Genomic DNA, 22,462 nt, shown 5'->3' on the forward strand with positions numbered 1-22,462 from the left:
GTCATGACTCACAAAATGGACTCTCCTTCCACGCAGCTTGATCTAAATCCTGGTTTGTCTGTCAAAGCTCCTAGTAGTTTGTTGGTGTGATCATCAGGTATGTCATTACTAGAAACAGACAGAACATTAGTTGAATTTCATGTGTGTTTGTGTGTTATTATTCACTTGAATGTGCATTATTAAAATGTAAACATGCTGACAAGCGAGTATTTTGACACTATACAACACTGACAAACATACCTGACAAAGGTAAATTGTTCTCCATACATGCTTGGCTGCAGAGCAAGGTTTGGGTACTTTCCAAATGGAGGTACAATTAAGCTGAACACCAATGCAATACATACAAACACAGCTGGGAGAACAATCTAGAGAGGAAAAAAAAACATGGTTATAGCAACTAAAACACTGATGGTACAAAATAATTCACTGTAAGAGGAATGGAGCATAATGGCCAACCAAAAGTATTGGGATATTAATATATTTATTCAATTGACTGATTGGCTGAACCGCAAAATTCTTTTAAAATCTTAATTCTAAATTTTACCAAGTCATCGGGGACAATTCTTTATGTTTAACCATAGCCTTTATAATTGTATTGATGGGTCACATCCATCAGCCACTGCGCAAGGCCTTCAAAGTAGGGAGCTGTCCTACAGTCCGCTTCAGTTATTCGCAGTCGGTCGCAGTTAGTCAACACATGCAGGGATCCAACGCTGGATTTAGGTTGAAAAACTACCAAAGCTGCACAGCATACAACCAGAAAGGATTGTCTCAGGAGCGATTTGTTCGAGGATTCAGGTTAACTATTACATTTTTTCGTACCATGCGTGCATTTTGAAACGTTGTGAAAAAAAATCAATGGGAGAAATTAGCCACTGCAGCATTGGCATTATACTTCGCAATATTTACGTGAAATAAGTGCTACCTCCATGTTTTTTTTTTTTTTTGCTTTTAACCAAGAATTGAGACTGTTTTACGTCCATATCTATAAATAATTCAGGGATTTAAGCATTTATTCACACTAATTTTCAACAGAAAAAGCTCTTTGTTTACGTATGGCGGTTGCTAATTTCCTTACTGACTAGCCTCATTAGTTCGCAATATTTACGTAAAATAAATGGTACCTGCATGTTTTTTTTGCTTTTAACCCAGAATCGAAACTGTTTTACGTCCATATCTATAAGGAACTCAGGGATTTAAGCATTTATTACAAGAACTTCCAATGGAAAAAGTTTTGACAGAGATAGGGCCCCTATGAATCGGCCCCCCGCCCCGTCAAAACATTATGAAGTCTATGGTTTAACTTTATGGGAACAGTTCTAGAATAAAACCACGAGATGTGGAGAGCCCAATGCATTTGTCCCCTTAATGCAGTGGTGGGCAAACTATTCCACAAAGGGCCACAGTGGACAGCCTTTCACCAATCTGGTTTCTTACAAGTGCAATCAGTTGATTGCAGTCAGGTGCTTCTTGTTTCCACTGAAACCTCATTGGTTAAACTGTCTGTGCTGATGTCTGTGCTGAATCAGTTGGAACAAAGACCAGGACCCACTGCGGCCCTCAAGGACCGGTTTGCCCACCCCTGCCTTAATGCCTTAGTTTACCTGTGCAAAAAAGCCTTTCCTGGACCGCCGAGCATAGAGGAATCTTTTCCAGAGTAATGCCACGAACTGCTGTCGCTTCAGACTCCAGCCTTTTACTTGGTATGAGCCTTTACCATCACTGCCACTAAGCCAGTCAGTCTCCCGGGACTCTGTTAAGACACACCGAAGACATGATCGGATGTGCAGTTCTTTAATTATATGTCATTACATTTTTTGTTTTTATTCATTAGACTTTTTCTGTAATTGCACTTCTGGTTTACCTTCAGAGTCATTAAAATCAAAGTCGTCTTCAGTAAAGGGCTTCAAGCAGCTCTGATGGTCTCCGAACGCATGTCGGCGACGTCTCGTAGGCACTACTCCGTCTGCAGGAACAAACCATTGCATGAATTCATATTACCTTCCGCAGTTTTGTGTATAATGCCATTTAATCAGTAATCTCACCTGAAAGTTCTACAGAATCAACTCCACTGTCCTCAGCTACTTTCAAGAAAATCTAAAAGATAAGACATTAGGAGACTATCATATCAGGCTCATTATTTAGTCAAGTTTTCGAATCACCTTTGTTTATCATTCAACCATAGACTTCATAATGGTATTGACGGGTCAGATCGGTCATGCACTGCGCCTCGAATTCAAGTAGGGGGCCGCCCACATCAAGAGGAGCTATTCACAAACACACGCACACAGCGTTCTAATGCCGGATTTCTGTTGAAATAGTACAAAACCTGTACCGCATACAAACAGGAAGGATTGTCTCAGGAGTGATTTGTTCGAAGATTCAAGGTAAATGTTATATTTTTCGTACCATGCATACATTTTGAAACGTATTTAGAAATTAGCCGCTACTGGATTGGCATCATAGTTCGCAAAATAAGTTCTGACTGCACGCTTTTTTTCTTGCTAACCAAGAATCGAGACTGTTTTATGTCCATATCTATTAAGAATTCGGGAATTTAAGCATTTACTCACAAGAATTTTCACCGGAAAAGCTCTGTTTATATAAGGCGGCCGCTAGCTACATTTACTAACAGACTAGCATTGTACTTCGACATATTTACGTAAAATAAATGCTAACTGCACGCTTTTTTTGTTGTTGCTTTTAACCAAGAATCGAGACTGTTTTACGTCCATATCTATAAAGAATTCAGGGACTTAAGTATTTATTCACAAGAATTTCCAACGAAAAAAAGCTCTGTCTGTGATTCCACTTGGTCAGCTTTGATGGCTTCGCGAGCAATGCAGGTCCCCTATTTATTGGCTCTGTGTCCTGTCAATACATTATGAAGTCTATGCATTCAACATTTTATTGTGGACAATAATATTAAGGCTGGAGGAAAAAAAAGCTCCTTACTTCCTCTAGAGTGGTATCAGATATTCCATAGCTTGATATTCCCAGGTCGGTGAGGCGGTCGTCAAGTTCATGGAAGAGCTCCACAAAGGCTCCATCTTTAGCTGACTGGTAGGGCAAGATATAAGTAAGTTCGTGACCCAAATCCTCCACCAGTCGAGCCTCTGACACGTGCTTGAATATCACGTTGGAAATGAGGGAAACATCTGAAAGCAAGAGAAGTGAGAAACACTGGTTTAGTTTCCTAGAAAATCATCAAAGCGTGCTTAAAACTGAGCTTTTTTTTTTTTTTTTTTTTTTTTTTACCAATGGTGGTGGTTTCACTCTCTGGTTCACTGCCAAGGCCTGCATCTGAACTGCTCTCAGACACACTATCCTCCTAATTGAATGAATTAACTTAGTAAAATGAAGCTAGACACATTGTAAGTGCAACAAATGCAAGCCGACTTACCTTCTCGGCTTTTTTGCTGTAAGAGACAGTACTAGCAGAATTCCGGCAGGACTGCAGTGCTAGGTCGTAATCTCTCTTGACCAGAGTCAGATAGTAGCCAGTGCCCAGTTGAGTCTTCAGGAAGAGCGAGGACCCTACACAGCATAGCTTGCCGTGGGAGATGATGGCGATGCGGTCACCGAGAATGTCGGCCTCATCCATGTGATGGGTGGATAGGATGATGGTGCGGCCTGACAGAGGATGCAAATCTTGTTTTAGAGTGATATCAGTGACAATGTTTTCATCTAACCATACGCATATACTCGTATTAGGGCTGTTCAATTAATCGATTTTTAACCAAAACCGACTTTTCGGGGTGAAACGATGTTAAAAATGTTCAAATCGGTACTATCGATTTTGAAAACCGCACCATTTCGGTTTATTTGAAAACCTTTGGTTTAAATTAGTTAAAATTTTATCTTAGCTGCCGTAGTTCCCTCTGCATTTCAGCTTCCTCCCACGGGTCTTAACAAGAACAGCAGCTTTTGCCCAGCCATCCTTGGACACAAATTGCATAATGTCATGAGTAAGTGTATTATCTCATGATGTACTTAAAATTTTATTGTATTTGGAAGGATTGCAGTGGATTTTCAAATAAAACATGCAGTCTTGAAACATTCACACGTCCTCATTTCCTTCGTCTGCACACTTTCATGTACAACACAACGACAGACAGTAATGTTTAGCTGAATGTATATTGCACTACACAAGTATGAAAGTGTGTGTGTTTCTGTCTGTCCTCCTGTCTCATTTTCCTGTCAAGATTGCTGCTACTAGATTACAGTAAGTAAAAGCATGCCATATTGTTTTTTGTTTTAAAGTGCCTATGATAGCAAAAAGAGAATAGACAATAAACCGCTATCCTCAGGTTGGGCTCAAGCAGCCACACCTCCGACGTCGGGCAGTTTGTCCGGCGGTCATTCTCCAACGAGCACCTACCCACAGCAGGGGAACGACGAGCTTGCTCACCGGCGATCGGTGAAGGCAGTCACCCTTGCTGCCATTTGTGACATGAATTGGGGTAGTTTTGAGATTTTTTTTTTCATTTTAGAAAGGCGAAAAAGATTGGAACAGCCGCTCGTCGGTCATTCTCCAGATGCTTCCCCCTCAACGAACACTCCAGCACGCAACTGCGAGCTGTAACTTGTCGCCGCAAATTGTCGGTGAAGACAGTCAGCCCCGCCGTCGTGTAATGTGATCTGTGGTAGTTTTGTGTGCTTTTTCGTTTTCGAAACGGTTGAATAAGACTTGAAAACGCCGCTCAATTCGGGTTAGCACGTCGGCTAGCTGTCACGCCTCCTGTTTTGTTTACGCTCTCTGAAGCCAGGGCAGGAAAATGACAAAAGCCGGACTAAATCCAGTAGCATAAAATTTATTTGGGATGTGCAAGAAGTTGATAGTTTGGACCATTATGTAGTAATTTTCCCTGTCGTACTGAATAAATGTATTTTTAATATTTCATATTTCATTTAGCACACGACTGTTATTTGTCGTGACCATACCATTTATTTAGCAATTGGGGAAAAATACTATATATATACTATTGTAAATACTATATATAATACTAAAAAGAATAGCCTGTAAAAATATTGGAGAGATTGAAACAATCATGACATTTTGCTGCTCTGTGTCGTAATCTTTCCTCTCAATTGGCTGAATTCTAAATCAGCTGAAATCGTGACCCTGCCGACGTCATCCTCCAGCTGGGGACGCTAGAGCTCTATAATGACAGGCGTGGCTTAACGGCAGATTAAAAGACTAATTTCTCATTATCTGCTTTTCCATATTGTTGTATATAGTCGAAAATTTTCAAAATATGATTGTAAATTCACATAATAATGCTATTTAAGATTTTTTTTATTTTTTTAATACAATAACAAATTTTAGCAAAATGCATAGGTCTACATTGGAACACTGAATAAAATTCAAATTATATTTGCACTTTCATTATCGCTTCAATTAAGAACAGAGCTGGAACAGTATGACATCTCCTATCACGCCTATGCAGATGACACACAACTGTACATTTCTGTGTCCCCACATGATTATAGTCCCTTAGTCACCCTGAGCAAATGCATTCATCAAATCAATGAATGGATGTGCCAGAATTTTCTCCAGTTAAATGTGCAGAAGACAGAGGTGATCATTTTTGGGCCAAAAAAGGAAAGGTCAAAGATAAGCAGCGAACTTAGCACAATGTCACTTACAGCTACAAATTAAGTCAGAAACCTTGGCGTAATTATTGACTCAGACCTAAAATTTGATAGCCATTTAAAGTCTGTCACTAAATCCGCTTATTACCACCTAAAAAATATAACCAGAATTAAGGGGCTTCTGACTCAACAAGACATGGAAAAACTTATGCATGCATTCATTTTCAGCAGATTGGACTATTGCAACGGTATATTTACAGGTCTTGATAAAAAAATCAGTCAGGAAGTTGCAGCTGGTACAGAATGCTGCAGCCAGAGTCCTCACTAATACAAGGAAGCTGGACCACATTACACCAGTTTTGAAATCGCTACACTGGCTTCCAGTAAGTCAAAGGATAGACTATAAAATACTACTGCTCGTCTACAAAACACTTAATGGCCTTGGACCAAAATACATGCTTGACTTGTTAGAGTCCTATGAGACATCTAGACCCCTAAGGTCGTCTGGAACCGGTCCTCTGCATGTTCCAAGAACAAGAACCAAGCAGGGTGAGGCAGCATTTAGTTATTATGCTCCTCACCTCTGGAACAAGTTACCCGAACGTCTGAAGTATGCTCAAACTGTTAGCTCTTTTAAATCAGGGCTAAAAACACTTAATAGTGTTTATGTAATGGTTTGATCCTGTGGACCTAATCCAGATTGTTCATTTCGTGGCATTTAATATCATGCACTTATGGGTTAGTTTTTCTTTACCTTGTCGGTATTTAAGAAGCAAGTCCCAAATGCCCCTGCGTGCATAAGGGTCGACACCAGCTGTGGGTTCATCCAAGATAACAACCTTTGAGCCCCCAACAAAAGCCAAGGCCACTGACAACTTCCGCTGCATTCCACCTGAATTGAAAGCAACGGGAGGAGTACCATTAATATACATTTACCGGCATTTCTTGTTGATCGACCAAAAGATTAAAACAAGTTTAAACCAAAACAAGAAATACATTGTGCTGACCAGAGAGCGTGCTGGTGCGTGACTTTCGCTTATGAGGCAATCCGACATCATTTACAATTTGTTCCATCTCGGCTTTCACAATCTCCTCAGGAAGTCCCTTCAGGCGAGCGTAGAACCAGATGTGCTCTTCTACCGTCAACCTGCATTCACATCATCCACAACATAAAACAGTGCCATATTGTTAGATCATTTCCAGAAATAATAAAAAGTTTGGCAGTACAATCAAATTTTCGATAATACGTACATGCTGAAAAGCACATTGTGTTGTGGGCAGACACCCAGATTCTGCCTGATGGTACTAAGCTCTGAACGAATGTCTTTGCCTAAAATGTAGGCTGTTCCTGAAGTGGGTGGGAATAACCCTGTTAGGATTGACCTGGCAAAAATAAACAGGGATAAAATTGTAAATTGCCTTCTCAAATGGGAACGTTTTTCTTGTGTGTGTGCTGCCTTACATTGTTGTGGTCTTGCCGGCGCCATTGTGTCCCAGGAAGGACGTAATCTGTCCTTCATAGAATCTCAAAGAGAGACCATCCACTGCCAGCTTGTTTCCGTGACTGTAAACCTTGACCAGATTCTCAATGTAAACACCTGGGTCTATGTGGTTTGGCTCCTCCTCTATGCAAATGGCTAGAGACACAATTTCATTTATTTTTAATTTAATATTTAATTAAATTTAATAGTTTGATTTTCACATCTGAGGACAACTGAGAAACAAACATACCATCAGCATTTCCTTTCTTGGACAATGGAGTCGATATGTTCTTGTTCTGTTTCTCGCCACACCAGTATGTCTTGGTGAAAGGGAAATACCAAGGCCTGGGAATTCCATACTGGCCTGTGATGGAAATATTTAGATAGCCTCTTGTGAGTTTTCAACCATGTTCGTTTTTTTTTTTCAGCAGCTGATTTGCATTGAAATATTCAAATAGTGACTACTGCCTGTGTAGACTCACCAGGAAACACGGCTTCAATGTACCATGTCATGATTCCGTAGAGCGCAGCGTCAAAGAGCATGAGACAGATGGAGGTGGTCAGATTGTAGCTGTCCTCCTCCAGGGGGCTTGCCAGCAAGTTGGACCATTGGATTCCCACACCTTGCTCCTCAAATAGGGATAAGTACTCACAACCAAATCCAAAAGCTACCGGAGACAGCAGGCTCTGGGAGGAGAATGGAAAAACATACAAGAGTTAATACACAGAGAATATAATAGTGGTACCTCTACTTACGAACGTCTCTACATACAGAATTTTCAGGTTACGATATGCCTGAATGTGAAAATATTGCCTCTTGTTATGAGATAAATTTCAGGATACGAAAGGCAAAAATACCGTATGGACTGTTACTCACAGGTACCAGGGACAACACTGACAAAATGGAACTTTGACACAATGAAAAGTAGTCTGTGTGCAGCGTATATAATAATTTATTTTCCCCTCAAAATAACTCAAAATATAGCCATTAATATCTAAACCCCTGGCAACAAAGGTGAGTACACCCCGATGAAAAAATGCATATTCCTAAATGTCCAAATTGAGTACTGCTTGTCATATTCCCTCCAAAATGTCATTCGACTTGTTACAGGAGTCCTGTCAGCATTGCTGCAGAGATTGAAGAGGTGTGGGTCAGCCTGTTAGTGCTCAGATCATACGCCATACTCTACTTCAAATTGGTGTGCATGGCTGTCACCCCAGGGGGAAGCCTCTTCTGAAGACGGCACACAAGAAACTGCACTTCTGTAATGAGTCACATGACATTTTGGAGGGAAAATGACAATCAGTACTCAATTTGGACATTTAGGGATGTATGTAGTTTCTAAGGGGTGTACTCACTTTTGTTACCAGGGATTTAGATATTAATGGCTATATTTTGCGTTATTTTGCGGGAAAGTAAATAAACTGTATTGTATAAGCTGTACACAGACTACTTTTTATTGTGTCAGAGTTTCATTTTGTCAGTGTTGTCCAATGAAAAGATACACTTAAATATCTGCAGAAATGCGAGGAGTCTACTCACTTTTGTGATGCACTGTAATCATACCTTCTCTGCCATTGGCTATTGCTTAGCATCTTGCTGGCATCCAATTAGCTAAGAGGGACCTCTACTGCATGTGTATAATATCCAAGCGTTTGAATTTTGGGGGGCTTGTAACAGATTAGGGCATTTACATGGAAATGCATCTCTGCTTATGGAATTTTCAGTTTAAGAAACTACTTCCAGAACCAATTAATTTCGTAAGTAGAGGTACCATTGTATGAGAAAGTTGTGAAGTGTTATCAGACTCAAATCAACACACCACAACAATTTTGGCTCCGTATCCCACGTAGTCTTGCCAGGCAACACAAAGTACATAGGGCAAGTAGAGGGTGAAGTAGATGATTCCACCACAGGCTGCTGCCAAATTGGCACGAGAGAACAATGTGCTGATAAGGAAGCACTGCATGATGGTTACCACGCCGAATGAGCTCAGGAAAAGGAAAACCACGCCAGAATCGCTGTAAGGCAGCAAGTTGCCGGTCTGATAGGATGGACAGGAAATGTAAAAGATTATGAAAATATTGGGGAAATATTGACATATAGTAATTATTACAGTCTTTACACAAAAAGAAAAAGCTTATTCGTACTAACCTTCAACAACAGAACCAATAAGCCAGCGCTAATCAGCAGTGGAATCAAACTGCTGATGAACCAGCTGAGCCACAAGATGCCGTTGTTGAGCCCCATGATCCTCATAGTCTCCTTAAGTCGGGCCTCCTTTTCATACACCACGCCCTTGATGATAATGGCCACCGAGTACATCCATGCCAATGTCATGAAAAGCGGCATTGATCGACTCATCACCCGCAGAAAGCTACAAAAAGGGGAAAAAGAAACGTAACTTTATATGTCAGCTGGTATGCAATCAATTGTTCCTACAGCACATTGTGGTGTCACTTACATGTCATCTACGTAGCAAGGGTAGGGCATCTGTTGAATGTAAATGCCTGTCTTTTCTTTGCTGCCTGTCACAGCTCGGATAATTCCCTGTTCAATCACATCTTGCAGGTAGGAGAATCCGCCCCAGATGTAGCGCAAGTCCTCAAAAGGGTCGGCCCTGGGACCGGGGTCCCAGTAGCTGCCAGAGATAAAATAAGTTCTTTCATAGCTTGAATAATAAAAATCCTCAAAAAATGTGGAGAACTCTCTTTCTTACCCATCCTTGATTTTGTTTGTCCTCTCAACATTGTCGATGTCCATGCGAATTTTGTAGTTCACATTGGGAGGAAGCTCAGAGCTGTTGCTACGGGCGATGTCAGGGAACACAATGCCTGCCCAGAACTTCTGGTTGTCAAGCAGACCCATGGATTTGTTCACCAAGCGCTCCTCGTTTGCCACTGGTTCCAGTTTGTCAAGGTTCACGCACTGGAAATGAGGTAAAAGGGGGTTTACTGCAAGCGGTCCAAAAGCTTACTCATTCACTGCCATCGCAGTTATATTTATTGTATTCAGAGTGTGTGGTTTGTGGTAGTTAGCAAAACAAGGAACATTTATTAAAATGTATAAAACATAAATTATTATATTAGTGCTGCAACAATTAATTGATTAACTTGAGTAATTCGATTATTAAAAAAAAGCTTTGAATCAAATTTTGGTGCTTCGAGTATTCATTTAATCGGAGTGGCGTTGTAATGGTTTGTTTTGAGAGTGTTTGCATTTAAAGTCGAGTAATTCGATTATATAAAAAAAGCTTTGAATCAAATTTTGGTGCTTCGAGTATTCATTTAATTGGAGTGGCGTTGTAATGGTTTGTTTTGAGAGTGTTTGCATTTAGTTTTATTGTTTTGGGTGGATACACTGCCCCCAGTGGCAAGAGTGAAAATGACATAACTTGTTTCACATGGCTGAATCCAGCTGCTCCCTGTGAAGACCAGCATAAGCTAACGTTTTTGTTTGGGCTAAAAAAAAAAAAAAAAAATTCATTCGTAATTTAATTTATAGGTAGCCTATATTTAGCCGTTTCTTGTGGGAATGTCTTTTAATGATTTGTTAAGAGCATTGTTTAAAAAAAAAAAAAAAAAAAAAAAAAAAGCATTTAATTTTTTTCTCACCTTTTGAAGGTATTTTAATTTAAATGAAAGTGCAATTTTGCAAAAAATCACTCGGGAATTTTATTTTGTATTCCTATTTAATGCTCCTTTAAAAGTGCAATCTTAACAAGCATTTGTTTTATATCTCCTAAAATTTATTCTGCAATGGGCTACATGTTCCTAATTCGATTATACGATTATTCGAACCAACTGTAGATAGATTAATCGACTACTAAAAAAAAAATCTATAGCTGCAGCCCTATATCACATATATATTCATTATAATATCAAAAACACCCATTAACAGTGATTGACATCCAATTCATTTTGAGTAATAGGACAAAAATATCAAAAACACCATTTAACAGTGATTGACATCCAATTCATTTTGAGTAATAGGACAATCATTCACTGCCAGCTCTAGTCAAAATAGATTTGACATCTACTGGCAACCAGTGTTAATAAGACCCACAAGAATAAATTCTGCATAATAATATAATTGTGACACCAACTGATCCAAAAGGTGCCCTGAAAAACACGCAAGCTTCAAATAGACAGTGTGCTAGCAAAGTACTATCTGAGCCTCTTAACAGATTTAAGTTGCACCATGTGTTTGAAAAGCCAGTGAGTTCAAACCCGGACAAAAGGCAGTATGAGCACAACAAGCAAGACAGACTTTTCTTATATAACTGTTTGGCCTTGACATAGTGGCGAGAGAAAGCAAGCATCCATTGTGTGACCTCCTTAGGAAACACAAAGACACAACTTTCAACACTGGTTAATGTTTGTCAAGAACATCATGTGCTGAATCTTTAGCTAAGGCTTGGCATGCTGCTGACCCACTGAGCAGAAACAGAGACAGTGACCCGCTCTGCACTGTAATGAATCGATTCACTTATTATGGTTCCGAGAACTTCAAAACAATGTTAACAAGATGACCTGAATGGTCAATTAGGAGGCAGTCTACTGCCTTATTGAGTTTCTCCCTGCATATTGACCTAAATACAAGAGCACATTTGTAAAGTAGCGAAAATGGGTTCACCTGTGCTTTGGCTAGCTATAGTAATTACAGAGTGTTTTTGTAAATTTAGCTCGTAAAAGGTGCACAATGTAGGATTGATGGCCCAAAGTGGTACTGCAAGTAGATCAAAATATTGACTCGCACAAACTGCCCTCCCCCTTCGGATTGCCAGTATACCGCTTCACATTGTAGAACCCGCTGGAAAAGATGTGGCAAGCGACGAGTCCTCGGCAGAAGGTACAGTGGTATGAAAAAGTATTTGAACCTTTTGGAATTTCTCACATTTCTGCATAAAATCATTGCATAATGTATTAGCACACTGCCAAAGAAACATATAATTTTATAATGCATTGACACCTCTCACAAAGATGATTTAATTGCTCCCATTCATTGTAATTTGAATTACCGCCTACTACAGACACACGTAAAGACTACAACCCCTAGCAAAATAATAAAATTAATTTAAAAAAACATTGTGGTGGTCAGTAAATGTTACTTTTATCGAGCAAGTGCTGGGAAATATATATGGAATCACTCCATGCTGAGGAAAAATATATGGAATCATTAGAAACAAACAAAGAACTAACAATCAAAACACATCTCTAGTATTTAGTAGCTCCACCTCTTATGAAAGTTTGCAGTCTCTGAGGCATGGAGTTGTCAAGAGCATTGGACAAGGTGATGATTCTGGAACTTTGGTTTGGTGCTGTTCCAGTGAGATTTACAGAGATGACTGCCTGAAGAAAATATCAACATACCCTCAGTCCTTGATGATATGGGGCTGCATGTCAGTCAAAAGCACTGGAAACGGCTGTGTTTAAATCTTCAATAAATGCATAAGTTTACTTTGACATTTTAGACAGCTTCTTATCCTTTTAATTGAAAATATGCAATTTTCCAAGATGGCAATGCACCATGCCACAGAGCTAAAACTGTTAAAGCCTTCCTTGGAGAAAGACTCATCCGGTCAATGTCATGGCCTGCAAATAGCCTGGATCTCAACCCTATTGAAAACCTGTGGTGGGAATTGACAAAAATGGTCCCCAGCAAGGCTCTGACCTGCAAGGATGATCTGGCAACTGCAATCAAAGAGAGTTGGCACCAAATTGATGACGAATACTTATCAAGTCCATACCTCAGAGACTGCAAGCTGTCATAAAAGCCAGACGTGGTGCTACTAAATACTAGAGATGTGTTTTAATTGTTCTTTCTTTGTTTCTCATGAGTCCATTTTTTTCCCTCAGAATGGCGTGATTCCATATATATTTCCCTGCACTTGCTCTATAAAAGTAACATTTACTGACCGTCACAATGTTTTTTATTCATTTCTTTTAGAGTTTCTGATTGCTAAAGAGTTGCACTTTTGAACTAATTCATTATTTTTTCAAGCTTTTTATCTGAGTTTGTTCTACCTGATAAAATTTCTGAGTGAGTGCTCGTCCGAGACTGGTGATTCCATACTTTTTGCTAGGGGTTGCATCTTTGCCCCGGTCATTGGATCCATATGCTAAATAGCGTAGCGTTGGTCAAAGGATGCACATGCTGAATGACGTGGCATAACCACCCCAAATTAATGCATATCCTTGTTTTGCTTCTCTTGTCATCTGGAAGCCTTTGAGAGTCGTAACAACGTGTTGTTTTTGCTTGAGTGGTGGACATAATTCAGGCTGTCAAAGTTGGCGCAGCCCTAGGTTACGGGGGGTACAGAGCTGTGGCAACCCGGACAAAGATTGGAAACGGGTCTTGCGACATGTGAATCTTATTTTAAAATGGCAAAATCTCTGCTTCACCATTACGAAATGTTTTGGAAGTATTTCTAAAAAACATGTTTCTTTAATGTCTTTTAAATATTATGGCCATTTCACGATTAATTGAAGTTAAAATCTTACATTGTGCACCTTTATATTGTAACTCTTATAATGTGCAGTACTTACTTCCATGAAGCGTGTGATGGTCTGGATGGCCTGGTCAGTTTCATTGAAGACATCCCTCCAAGTGTATAGTGATCCTGCTGATTTTTGGTCATCTGAAGATTTGGAAAGGAAGCGTGACACATCGGACACCCGCCACTCAGTGTCACTGAGTTGGGTGTTCAAGAAACTGGCACTGGCGTTATTTTGGAGCAGCGTCTGCAGAAAAATTTGATTATTTATTATGTTGGTTGAAACAGACTTTCAAAGCTGTACAGGCTTTAACAGGAAAGATGTCCATCAAATTATACAATTTTGACCAAAAATATTTAGACCACATTATTTATTGAAAATACATATTATTGTCGAATTATTAATAATAAAAAAAAAATACAGGACTACTGAAAAACATTCTATTAAATGGTCATTAATTTTACACATAAAATGTGTTAAGGTATACATATTAGGTAACCTGCTGTATATCACTTTAAAAAAAAAAAAAAAAATGAAAGCCTATTTGAAATTGCTATTTTTTTCTGTAGTGTTGACTTAAAACGATTAAGTATTTGACCACTGGGTGGCAGTGCTGATGGTGACTCTGTTAAGAAACCACTACAATAGCATCCATTTGAGTAGGAGACATCATATTTGAAAGAAAAAAATTAATGTAATATAAACATGATTGTATGTGATTGGCTGCATTTTGCTGCTAAACCATCAGCTATAAGTTACATATACACCAAATTTATAACATCTTAATGAGATTATTTTTCTTAAAATCTAGTCAAATAATCTTCTCCGTATTATTTTGAGTGTTACAGACAAATTAACAGATTAATGTGTAAGATTATGGCACTTAATTTAAGTAAGTATCGCTATTTGTCCTTATCAAGCCCATACATCTAAAAGTAGGTCATTTTTCACCTGAATCAAGAAAATGTTGCTTTGAAATAATGTTTTGAACAATATCTATTTTTAAATTAAAAATAGGCGGCACGGTGGCTTAGTGGTTAGCACATCTGTGGCTTAGTGGTTAGCACATCTGCCTCACAGTTCTGAGATCAAGGGTTCAATCCCGGGCTTCGGCCATCCTGTGTGGAGTTTGCATGTTCTCCCCGTGCCAGCGTGGGTTTCCTCCGGGAACTCCGGTTTCCTCCCACATCCCAAAAACATGCATGGTAGGCTGATTGAACACTCTAAATTGTCCGTAGGTATGAGTGTGTGCGTGAATGGTTGTATGTCTCCTTGTGCCCTGTGATTGGCTGGCAACCAGTTCAGGGTGTCCCCTGCCTACTGCCCGTAGTTGGCTGGGATAGGCTCCAGCACCTCCGCGACCCTCGTGAAGAAAAGCGGCATGGAAAATGAATGAATGAATTAAGAATATTTCTGACACACTTACCCCCCCACACACACGTTTAAAAAACAACAACAACAAAAAACCTCCAAAATAACTTGAACAGTTCATCCCAAACCTCCGAACAGAATTGCTTTTTTAATGTTAAAACAAGTAACACATAAGAATTTTATTCTTAGAAAACAGGTGTTTCAGATTATGTCACGATTTAAAGGAGTGGTTCTGAGAGATTAGAATGAGTGATTTAGGCTTTTTTAAGGTTTAATTTCCTGGATTTATTGCTTAGAATTTTAGAATATTAGTTATTTTGTGCTTTTCTAAGCAACATGTTGCTTCGAGTGACTGTTTAGTATTTTTTTTTTTTTTGTTTTTGTTTTTTTTAAAGATTGAGTATACTGTACTTGATTTGTTTCTTGATATGAGTGATTTGAGTCTTTTATTAAAGATTTAATTTCCTTAATTTGCTGCTGAGTTTAAGTGATTTTTGCTTATTATACACAAAATGTTACTTAAAATGTGTTTAAAACTTTTATAAAAAGATTATATATACAAAATATATTGCTTGAGATAAGGCTGTCAAGCTTTTTTTCAGTTTAATGAAGGCCGAGACATAGGCTTCAAAATATATTGACGGGGTCACGGGGTGCGGGGCCGATTAGTAGGGTGCCTGCATTGTTGGCATGGCCGTCAAAGCTGACACAGACAAAGAGCTTTTTTCATTTATTCTTGTGAATAAATACTTAAATCCCTGACTTCTTTATAGATATGGACGTAAAACTGTCTCGATTCTTGGTTAAAAGCAAAAAAAAAAAAAAAACATGCAGTTGACATTTATTTTACATAAACATGTCGAAGTACAATGCTAGTCTGTTTGTAAATGTAGCTAGCGGCCGCCTTATGTAAACAGAGCTTTTCCGGTTGAACATTCTTGTGAATAATTGCTTAAATCCCTGAATTCTTAATAGATATGGAGGTAAAACCACCTCGATTCTTGGTTAAAAGCAAAAAAAAAAAATAAAATAAAAAAATTTAAAAAATTAAAAAAATAAACGTGCAGGTAACATTTACTGTACGTAAATATGTCGAATAGTCTGTCAGTCAAGGTGGCGGCAGCCTTACAACAAAGAGCTTTTTACGTTGAAAATTCTTGTGAATAAATGCTTAAATCCCCAAATTCTTTATAGAGCTGAACGTAAAACTGTCTCGATTCCTTGTTAAAAGAGTAAAGAAACAAAGAGTTAACATTTATTTTACGTAAATATGTTGAAGACTGATGCTAGTCTGTTAGACAATGTGGCGGCAGCCTTACAACAAAGAGCTTTTTATGATGAAAATTTGAAAAATATAATTATTACCTTGAATCCTCAAACAAATGACTCCGAGACAATCCTTCCTTGGATCGCTGCATGTGTGGCTGCGACTGACTGCTAATAACTGAAGCGGATTGTGGGATGGCCCCCTACTTGAAGGCGTGGCACAGTGAAGGTGGAATCTGACCCATCAATATCATCATGAAGTCTATGGCCTATATATTTTTCCTAGCTTTTAAGAAATCTGAGTAAAATTTACTTGAAGCACTGGGAGATACTTTAATTATTTCTAATAGATTTACACGGAAAACAATGGAATTCAACTAGTTTTAAGGAGGTATAGTTTTGCACCGTGCAAGGCTTATTGCAAATCCAGTAGGATAGATAAGTGTGTGAGAATTACAATGGCTAAGCGCTTAGAATGATTAGTCAGAAAGCAATATACTAAAATGGGTTGAGAATTGGATTTCTGTTTAATAAGCATCTTATGTTTGTTTCTCCTGTTTACCCGGAGTGCAAAGAAGACCACTCTGCCCGCCTTTTTTTTCATAGAGCCAGAAAATAAACTTGTATGGGGGAGTTTGTTTATTTAAAACAGCTGCAATATGAGTGCACAACAAAGCAGGATTTGTAGTGCCTGTAAGTTGGTGTGTTTAAGTAGGGGACTGATGCTGAATGTATTTAAACACTTAATGACATTGATTGCTGTCACAAGTTGAGGAATGCTATGTGAACACATTAGCAAGTGCAGTACACTCACCCTGACTAAATCCATTTCTTCGCTCTTCTCCATAAAGTTCCAGATTTTGGGCTTCATCTCATCCCACATTCCACCAAGGTCCCTCAACAGGCCGAGCTCCTGGAAGGTCTTGTTAACCTGGAGCGTACAATCCCACACGTGAATCACCATTCAGTAGGCATGGGTTCAGTAGAAAGTCAGTAGAAAGTGTCTATTTTACCTCATGGATTATTCTCTGTGTAGCTGGAGTATCTGGAGTGTACAGGATTTTTCCCACAAGCAGAGGCTTCAGGGCTCTCCATATCATCCTCGAAATGGGGCTGGACTCAAGTCTTCGCATCATGGTGTTGCAATAAGGAGCTTGAGAAAGAAAAGCAGCAAAGCATATAACATATACCGTAATATATATCATATACAGTAATCACTTCATTTCAAACCTTTCATACAGACTTCATAATGTATTGACGGGTCAGATCGGTCATGCACTGCGCCTCGCATTCAAGTAGCGGGCCACCCACATCAAGCAGAGCTATTCACAAACACACACACGCAGCAATCTAACACCGGATTTCTGTTGAAAAAGTACGAAAGCTCTACCGCATACAAACAGGAAGGATTGTCTCAGGAGTGATTTGTTCGAGGATTCAAGGTACCGTATTTTTCGGACTATAAGCTGCAGTTTTGTTCATAGTTTGGCTGGGGGTGCGACTTATACTCTGGAGCGACATGTGTGAAATTATTAACACATTATTATATCATTTCGCATGTTATTTTGGTGTTTTGGAGTGACACTGATGGTTTGGTAAACTTGTTAGCATGTTCTTTATGCTATAGTTATCTGAATAACTCTTAATAGCTATGTTACATTAACATACCGGCCACGTTCGCATTTCGTTGTTCATGCATCATGTAACATCATACTGTACACTTATTCAGCATGTTGTTCTATATTGTATTTTTATTTTAAATTGCCTTTCAAGATGACATATCTGTTCAATGTGTTGGATTTTATCAAAGTAAATTTCCCCCCAAAATGCAACTCATACTCCGGAGCGACTTATATGTTTTTTTCCCCCTCTCCATTGCGCATTTTGGGGCTGGTGCGGCTTATACTCAGGTGCGATTTATTGTCCGAAAAATATGATAATTATTATAATTTTCATACCATGCATGCATTTTGAAACGTTGTGAAAAAAATCAATGGGAGAAATTAGCCACTACTGCATTGGCATGATAGCTTGCAATATTTACGTAAAATAAATGCTAACGATTTTTTTGCTTTTGTTTTTTTTTGCTTTTAACCAAGAATCGAGACTGTTTTCCATCCATATCTATAAAGAATTCGGAGATTTAAGCATTTATTCACAAGAATTTTCACCGAAAAAGCTGTTTACATTAGGCGGCCGCTAGCTACATTTACTAACGGACTAGCATTGTGCTTCGACATATTTACGTAAAATAAATGTTAAATGCACTGGGGTTTTTTTGCTTTTAACCAAGAATCGAGGCTGTTTTACGTCCATATCTATAAAGAATTCAGGGATTTAAGCATTTATTCACAAGAATTTTCAACGAAAAAAGCTTTTTGTCTGTGATCACAATCAGTCAGCTTTGACGGCCTTGCCAACAATACAGCCCCCCTATTTATCAGCCCCTCGTCAATACATTATAAAGTCTATGCCTTTCATTCACAACACCTGTGGACACTTACTGGATGAGTTGTCATAGCTGGAAAGGGGCTCATTGTCGCTGTCATTGCCATGGTTTCCAAACAGAGCCTTGTAGTTGTTATCCTCATACCAATTGAGAGACTTAATTTTGAGGCCGCCTCCTTCTGGGTGGCCGCAGACAATACGTGATACAGCTTGGTACATCTGATTCGGAGAGCCCGTGGCATTGGCAGTCAGATAAAGGATCTCCTTGCGCATATCTTTCCAACTCTTCATGCTAGCAAGCTAGAGAGAGTGACACAATATGTTAGATGTGATCATCAAATATCATTGTTTCCAGTATTCAGAATCTTAATGTTCATTGTCAAATCACCTTCCAGGAACAGAGCACAGTCAACCAACGTTTTCAAAACACATTTATGCTCGAGTTCATTCGCATCTCATGTAATGTCGTGAAAATCAGATGCCCTGTAACAGCAAGTGCGCAGTATCAAGTGTCACAACATAGGCTGTCTGCGAGACTGGTTTGAAGTTACTGGTGGTCATAAGCGGCACTATGAGTGGTATTCCAGACATGGCGTTGTGTGTGCGCATTTGCGTGTGGTCTGCAGGGTGGAGATACTTAGCAGACAGACAGACTGCGATAAATCTTCGGTCTTATCTGCTGTTCTCTAGAGGGTAAGCTCTGATAACATTCGTAGGTTAGTGTGACACGTACATACTATTGATAATCTTTAAAAGGCCTGTTTGCCAACCGCACTTTTATTATTTATGAGTGAAAGTAATTTGTTGAAGGGCACGACATCATGTCTAGGGCTCATTATTCTTATTGCAGTGTTTAAAAACCAACGCACACTGGAATTTTTCACCAAGTAAGGTTCTAAATGTATAGTATTACCAAGTGTCAGGGGATATAATTAGCATTTTTATGGACATATTCTACTAGCAAAGGGTTTTGTTGTTTCTGTTGTTTATTATGCTAGAAAAATATGGAAAATAAGCAAGTGTCGCATTCTTCTGGTCCAGTGTTTTTTGGGAGACTAAAACATAACAAGATGGATGCCAGTTTTTGTCTGAGAAGATAACAAAAGCCACAGTTTCCGTCATATGTTTACAATACGTGACATTTTCTTATCGTATGTGTAGTTAGCACGCATCATAGCAATGTTTGGTCGTGTCACTCCTGTGACGTGCTGAACACACGCGCTTATTCACTGGCCGGTGAGTAAGGATGTGTCCACTCCAGGCTCCTTTTGTGTAACACATGTGTCGGGTGCTGCATCGTAAGTTTTGTTTTCATATCTTGGCTTGACATGCTGCTGTTGCTTTAGCCTTTAAAGGTCTGTGCTGGGAGATCATCACACACTAAATGTAACTTGTAGAGTTAGCAAAGCGTTTGCGTTAGCATTAGCATTCAGCGTGGTGAGTGTCATCTTAAACTCTTGGTAAACTTTTGACATACAGTTCATGGCGTCCAGGTGAGTTTAATTAATTGAAAATAATGTTCAGGTAGTCCCCGGATTACGACGTACCCAATTTACGTGATTTTGACTTAAAAGCGCGTGTCCCTTACAATGTTTTTTTCTCGTCGACGTTTTTTTGTTTTTTCTTAAAGTCGCGTAACAGTGTCTCGTCTGCCACCTCTCACCATTGATGGTCAGTAGAATATAATATTTGTCCTTAAATTTGGTTATTTTTAAGGTCTAATTAATCTGACGGATTTTTACAGTAATTGCCATGCATACTTGTTATTTCATTATACTACAGTATATGAACAGTTCGCTTTTCTTTGTTGCACTCGGACTTGTTTGACATCACGCCAGCGCTTTTTTTTCTATGAGTTTTGAGCGTTGCTTTTACGTTGGGAAGCAAGGGTGAACACCAGTTAACATTTCAAGAAGGCAGACAAACGGTAAATGGCGCAGGCTCGTCAATGCCTCCCCCTGTTAGCTCGCTATTAGCGTTCGTTTTCACCGCTGGACCAGTGCCACTAAAGCTGCTGTTTGCTTGTTGAATTGCCCACAATTTCCCTCTGTATTATTGTGCAGCCATTGAAGTATGTTTTTGAAAGCATATATGTCTCTATTGATTTACTTCATAGCATAGGGTGACCATATTTTGATTTCTAAAAAAGAGAACACTCAGCCCAGCCTCAGCCCGGCCTCAAGATACTTGAATTTTACTCGAAGTTCACTCAAAGATGCCTATATCACTTTAATATATTTAAAGTGTGCCCCCTAACTCTGGATGGAAAAATGCAGTTTGAAAAAAAATAAATAATGACTTTTAAAAATATATATATATATATTTATATATATAAAATGCAGACCCATAGAAATGTAGTCCAGTCAATACACATACACACAGTAGGCTATGTGCCAACTAAACATTTTTATAAATTACTATCACGACAATTGTCCTTGACAAATTGTTATTCCCATTCAATTGATGTTGTCATTCAATGTTCTAGATTGCACACAAACAAAAACCGAAATAAACTGACAAACTATTCAATCAGCATGTTTCCAAACGTAGCAGTTCAAAACTACGTTTCCCATAATGCCTAGCGCGGTTTAGCTTACTGATAGCTAGCTGAGGCAAAAATCAAACTTTGCTATAAAAGTTTACAATCATCGGCAGCGCGCCGATGCGACACCAAACGGAATTTTACAGTCAAAGCTCCGACAGAAGTCAACAGTTGCCATTATATACGTATTTATCATAAAATAAAATAAAAACTTCAGGCATTGTGGCCAAATCGTCAACCCAGTAGATCGCGGTAATGCCTCATGATAGGGGTAAACTGCCAACAAAAACAAGAAGAACTACTACTTCCCTCCATTCTCGTAGGAGCCATGTCAACTGCTGCCACCCAGCGGTCGGAGGGATTCTCTTCAAATTGGTCCCATGAAAAACCATTAAAAAATCATAAAAACCGGACATTTTTATGAATTTATAAAACCCGCCCAGACCACGAGGACACTACGTGAAAGTAGGACTTGTCCGGGCAAAAGAGGACGTTTGGTCACCCTATCATAGCATTATTGTACGCTCTTTGCCATTATTGTATCGGTATTAACACAATTTGAAATGACTAAAATATGACTATTTACTAAATACTATACTATATAGAGTATTTTCATCCAAAATACAGAGAGTAAGACGAAAATAAAATAGCGGGTTTGGTTGGTCTGGTCTCTCTAATATTTGTAGATTTCTTTTTTCTTTGGTGGGCAGCCACCACACTCACTACAGGTTGAGAAACAAGCCACCACAATTCTGCATTAATTGCATTACATCACTAACTCGTGATAGGGAAGGAATGAAGTGGTGGGGGTGTAAGAATTTGGTGTAACAAAGCAAGAAGCGGAAAAGAGGGTGAAGCTTTTGTGTCGGCGAGTATGGCTTAAAGGTTACTTGAGTTCATGAGATAAAACCGGCGCTCTGAGGAAATGACACAGGTTGGAGGTAATGGTTGAAGAAAAACACAAGCAAACATACAGTACAGTAGACGGGAGAGAAGCAAATCATGGGATAGAGTTGGAACCCGCAGGAGGAGTTAAAACAAAGAGAGGTTACTATCGGTCATTCTCTTAATAGGCAAAGCTCTGCAGGCTCCACACTATTATACTGACAAATACTACTTAGCACGCAAGTACGCCCTCATGTACACAAACACTGGTCTGACATTTTCTGGTTGTTTCAGAACAAACTTAAAAAAAAAAAATCTTTCTTCCCTGTATCATTTTTCAATTTACAGTAGTTGTTGAAATTGCGGCATTTACTTC

General features: G+C 39.1%; 1 protein-coding gene across 2 annotated transcripts in view; it reads right to left on the reverse strand.

The window, feature by feature from the left end:
- The window catches only part of LOC130921071 (phospholipid-transporting ATPase ABCA1-like), a 66,828-nt gene that overhangs the window by 13,517 nt on the left and 30,849 nt on the right, over nt 1-22,462 (reverse strand). For both annotated transcript variants that reach the window (XM_057844714.1, XM_057844715.1), the window contains exons 9-30: nt 18,716-18,959; nt 17,225-17,364; nt 17,026-17,142; nt 13,626-13,820; nt 9,797-10,005; nt 9,542-9,718; nt 9,232-9,454; nt 8,900-9,121; nt 7,559-7,763; nt 7,327-7,440; nt 7,058-7,232; nt 6,847-6,978; nt 6,603-6,742; nt 6,350-6,487; nt 3,404-3,633; nt 3,259-3,331; nt 2,956-3,158; nt 2,046-2,097; nt 1,865-1,966; nt 1,605-1,753; nt 241-365; nt 13-108 (exon numbers count right to left, since the gene is read on the reverse strand). In XM_057844714.1, coding sequence (XP_057700697.1) covers nt 13-108; nt 241-365; nt 1,605-1,753; nt 1,865-1,966; nt 2,046-2,097; nt 2,956-3,158; nt 3,259-3,331; nt 3,404-3,633; nt 6,350-6,487; nt 6,603-6,742; nt 6,847-6,978; nt 7,058-7,232; nt 7,327-7,440; nt 7,559-7,763; nt 8,900-9,121; nt 9,232-9,454; nt 9,542-9,718; nt 9,797-10,005; nt 13,626-13,820; nt 17,026-17,142; nt 17,225-17,364; nt 18,716-18,959 — 3,461 coding nt within the window. The remainder of the gene's footprint in view (nt 1-12; nt 109-240; nt 366-1,604; nt 1,754-1,864; nt 1,967-2,045; nt 2,098-2,955; nt 3,159-3,258; nt 3,332-3,403; nt 3,634-6,349; nt 6,488-6,602; nt 6,743-6,846; nt 6,979-7,057; nt 7,233-7,326; nt 7,441-7,558; nt 7,764-8,899; nt 9,122-9,231; nt 9,455-9,541; nt 9,719-9,796; nt 10,006-13,625; nt 13,821-17,025; nt 17,143-17,224; nt 17,365-18,715; nt 18,960-22,462) is intronic.

This window comes from Corythoichthys intestinalis, chromosome 8 (genome assembly GCF_030265065.1).
Source record: "Corythoichthys intestinalis isolate RoL2023-P3 chromosome 8, ASM3026506v1, whole genome shotgun sequence".
Taxonomy (NCBI): domain Eukaryota; kingdom Metazoa; phylum Chordata; class Actinopteri; order Syngnathiformes; family Syngnathidae; genus Corythoichthys; species Corythoichthys intestinalis.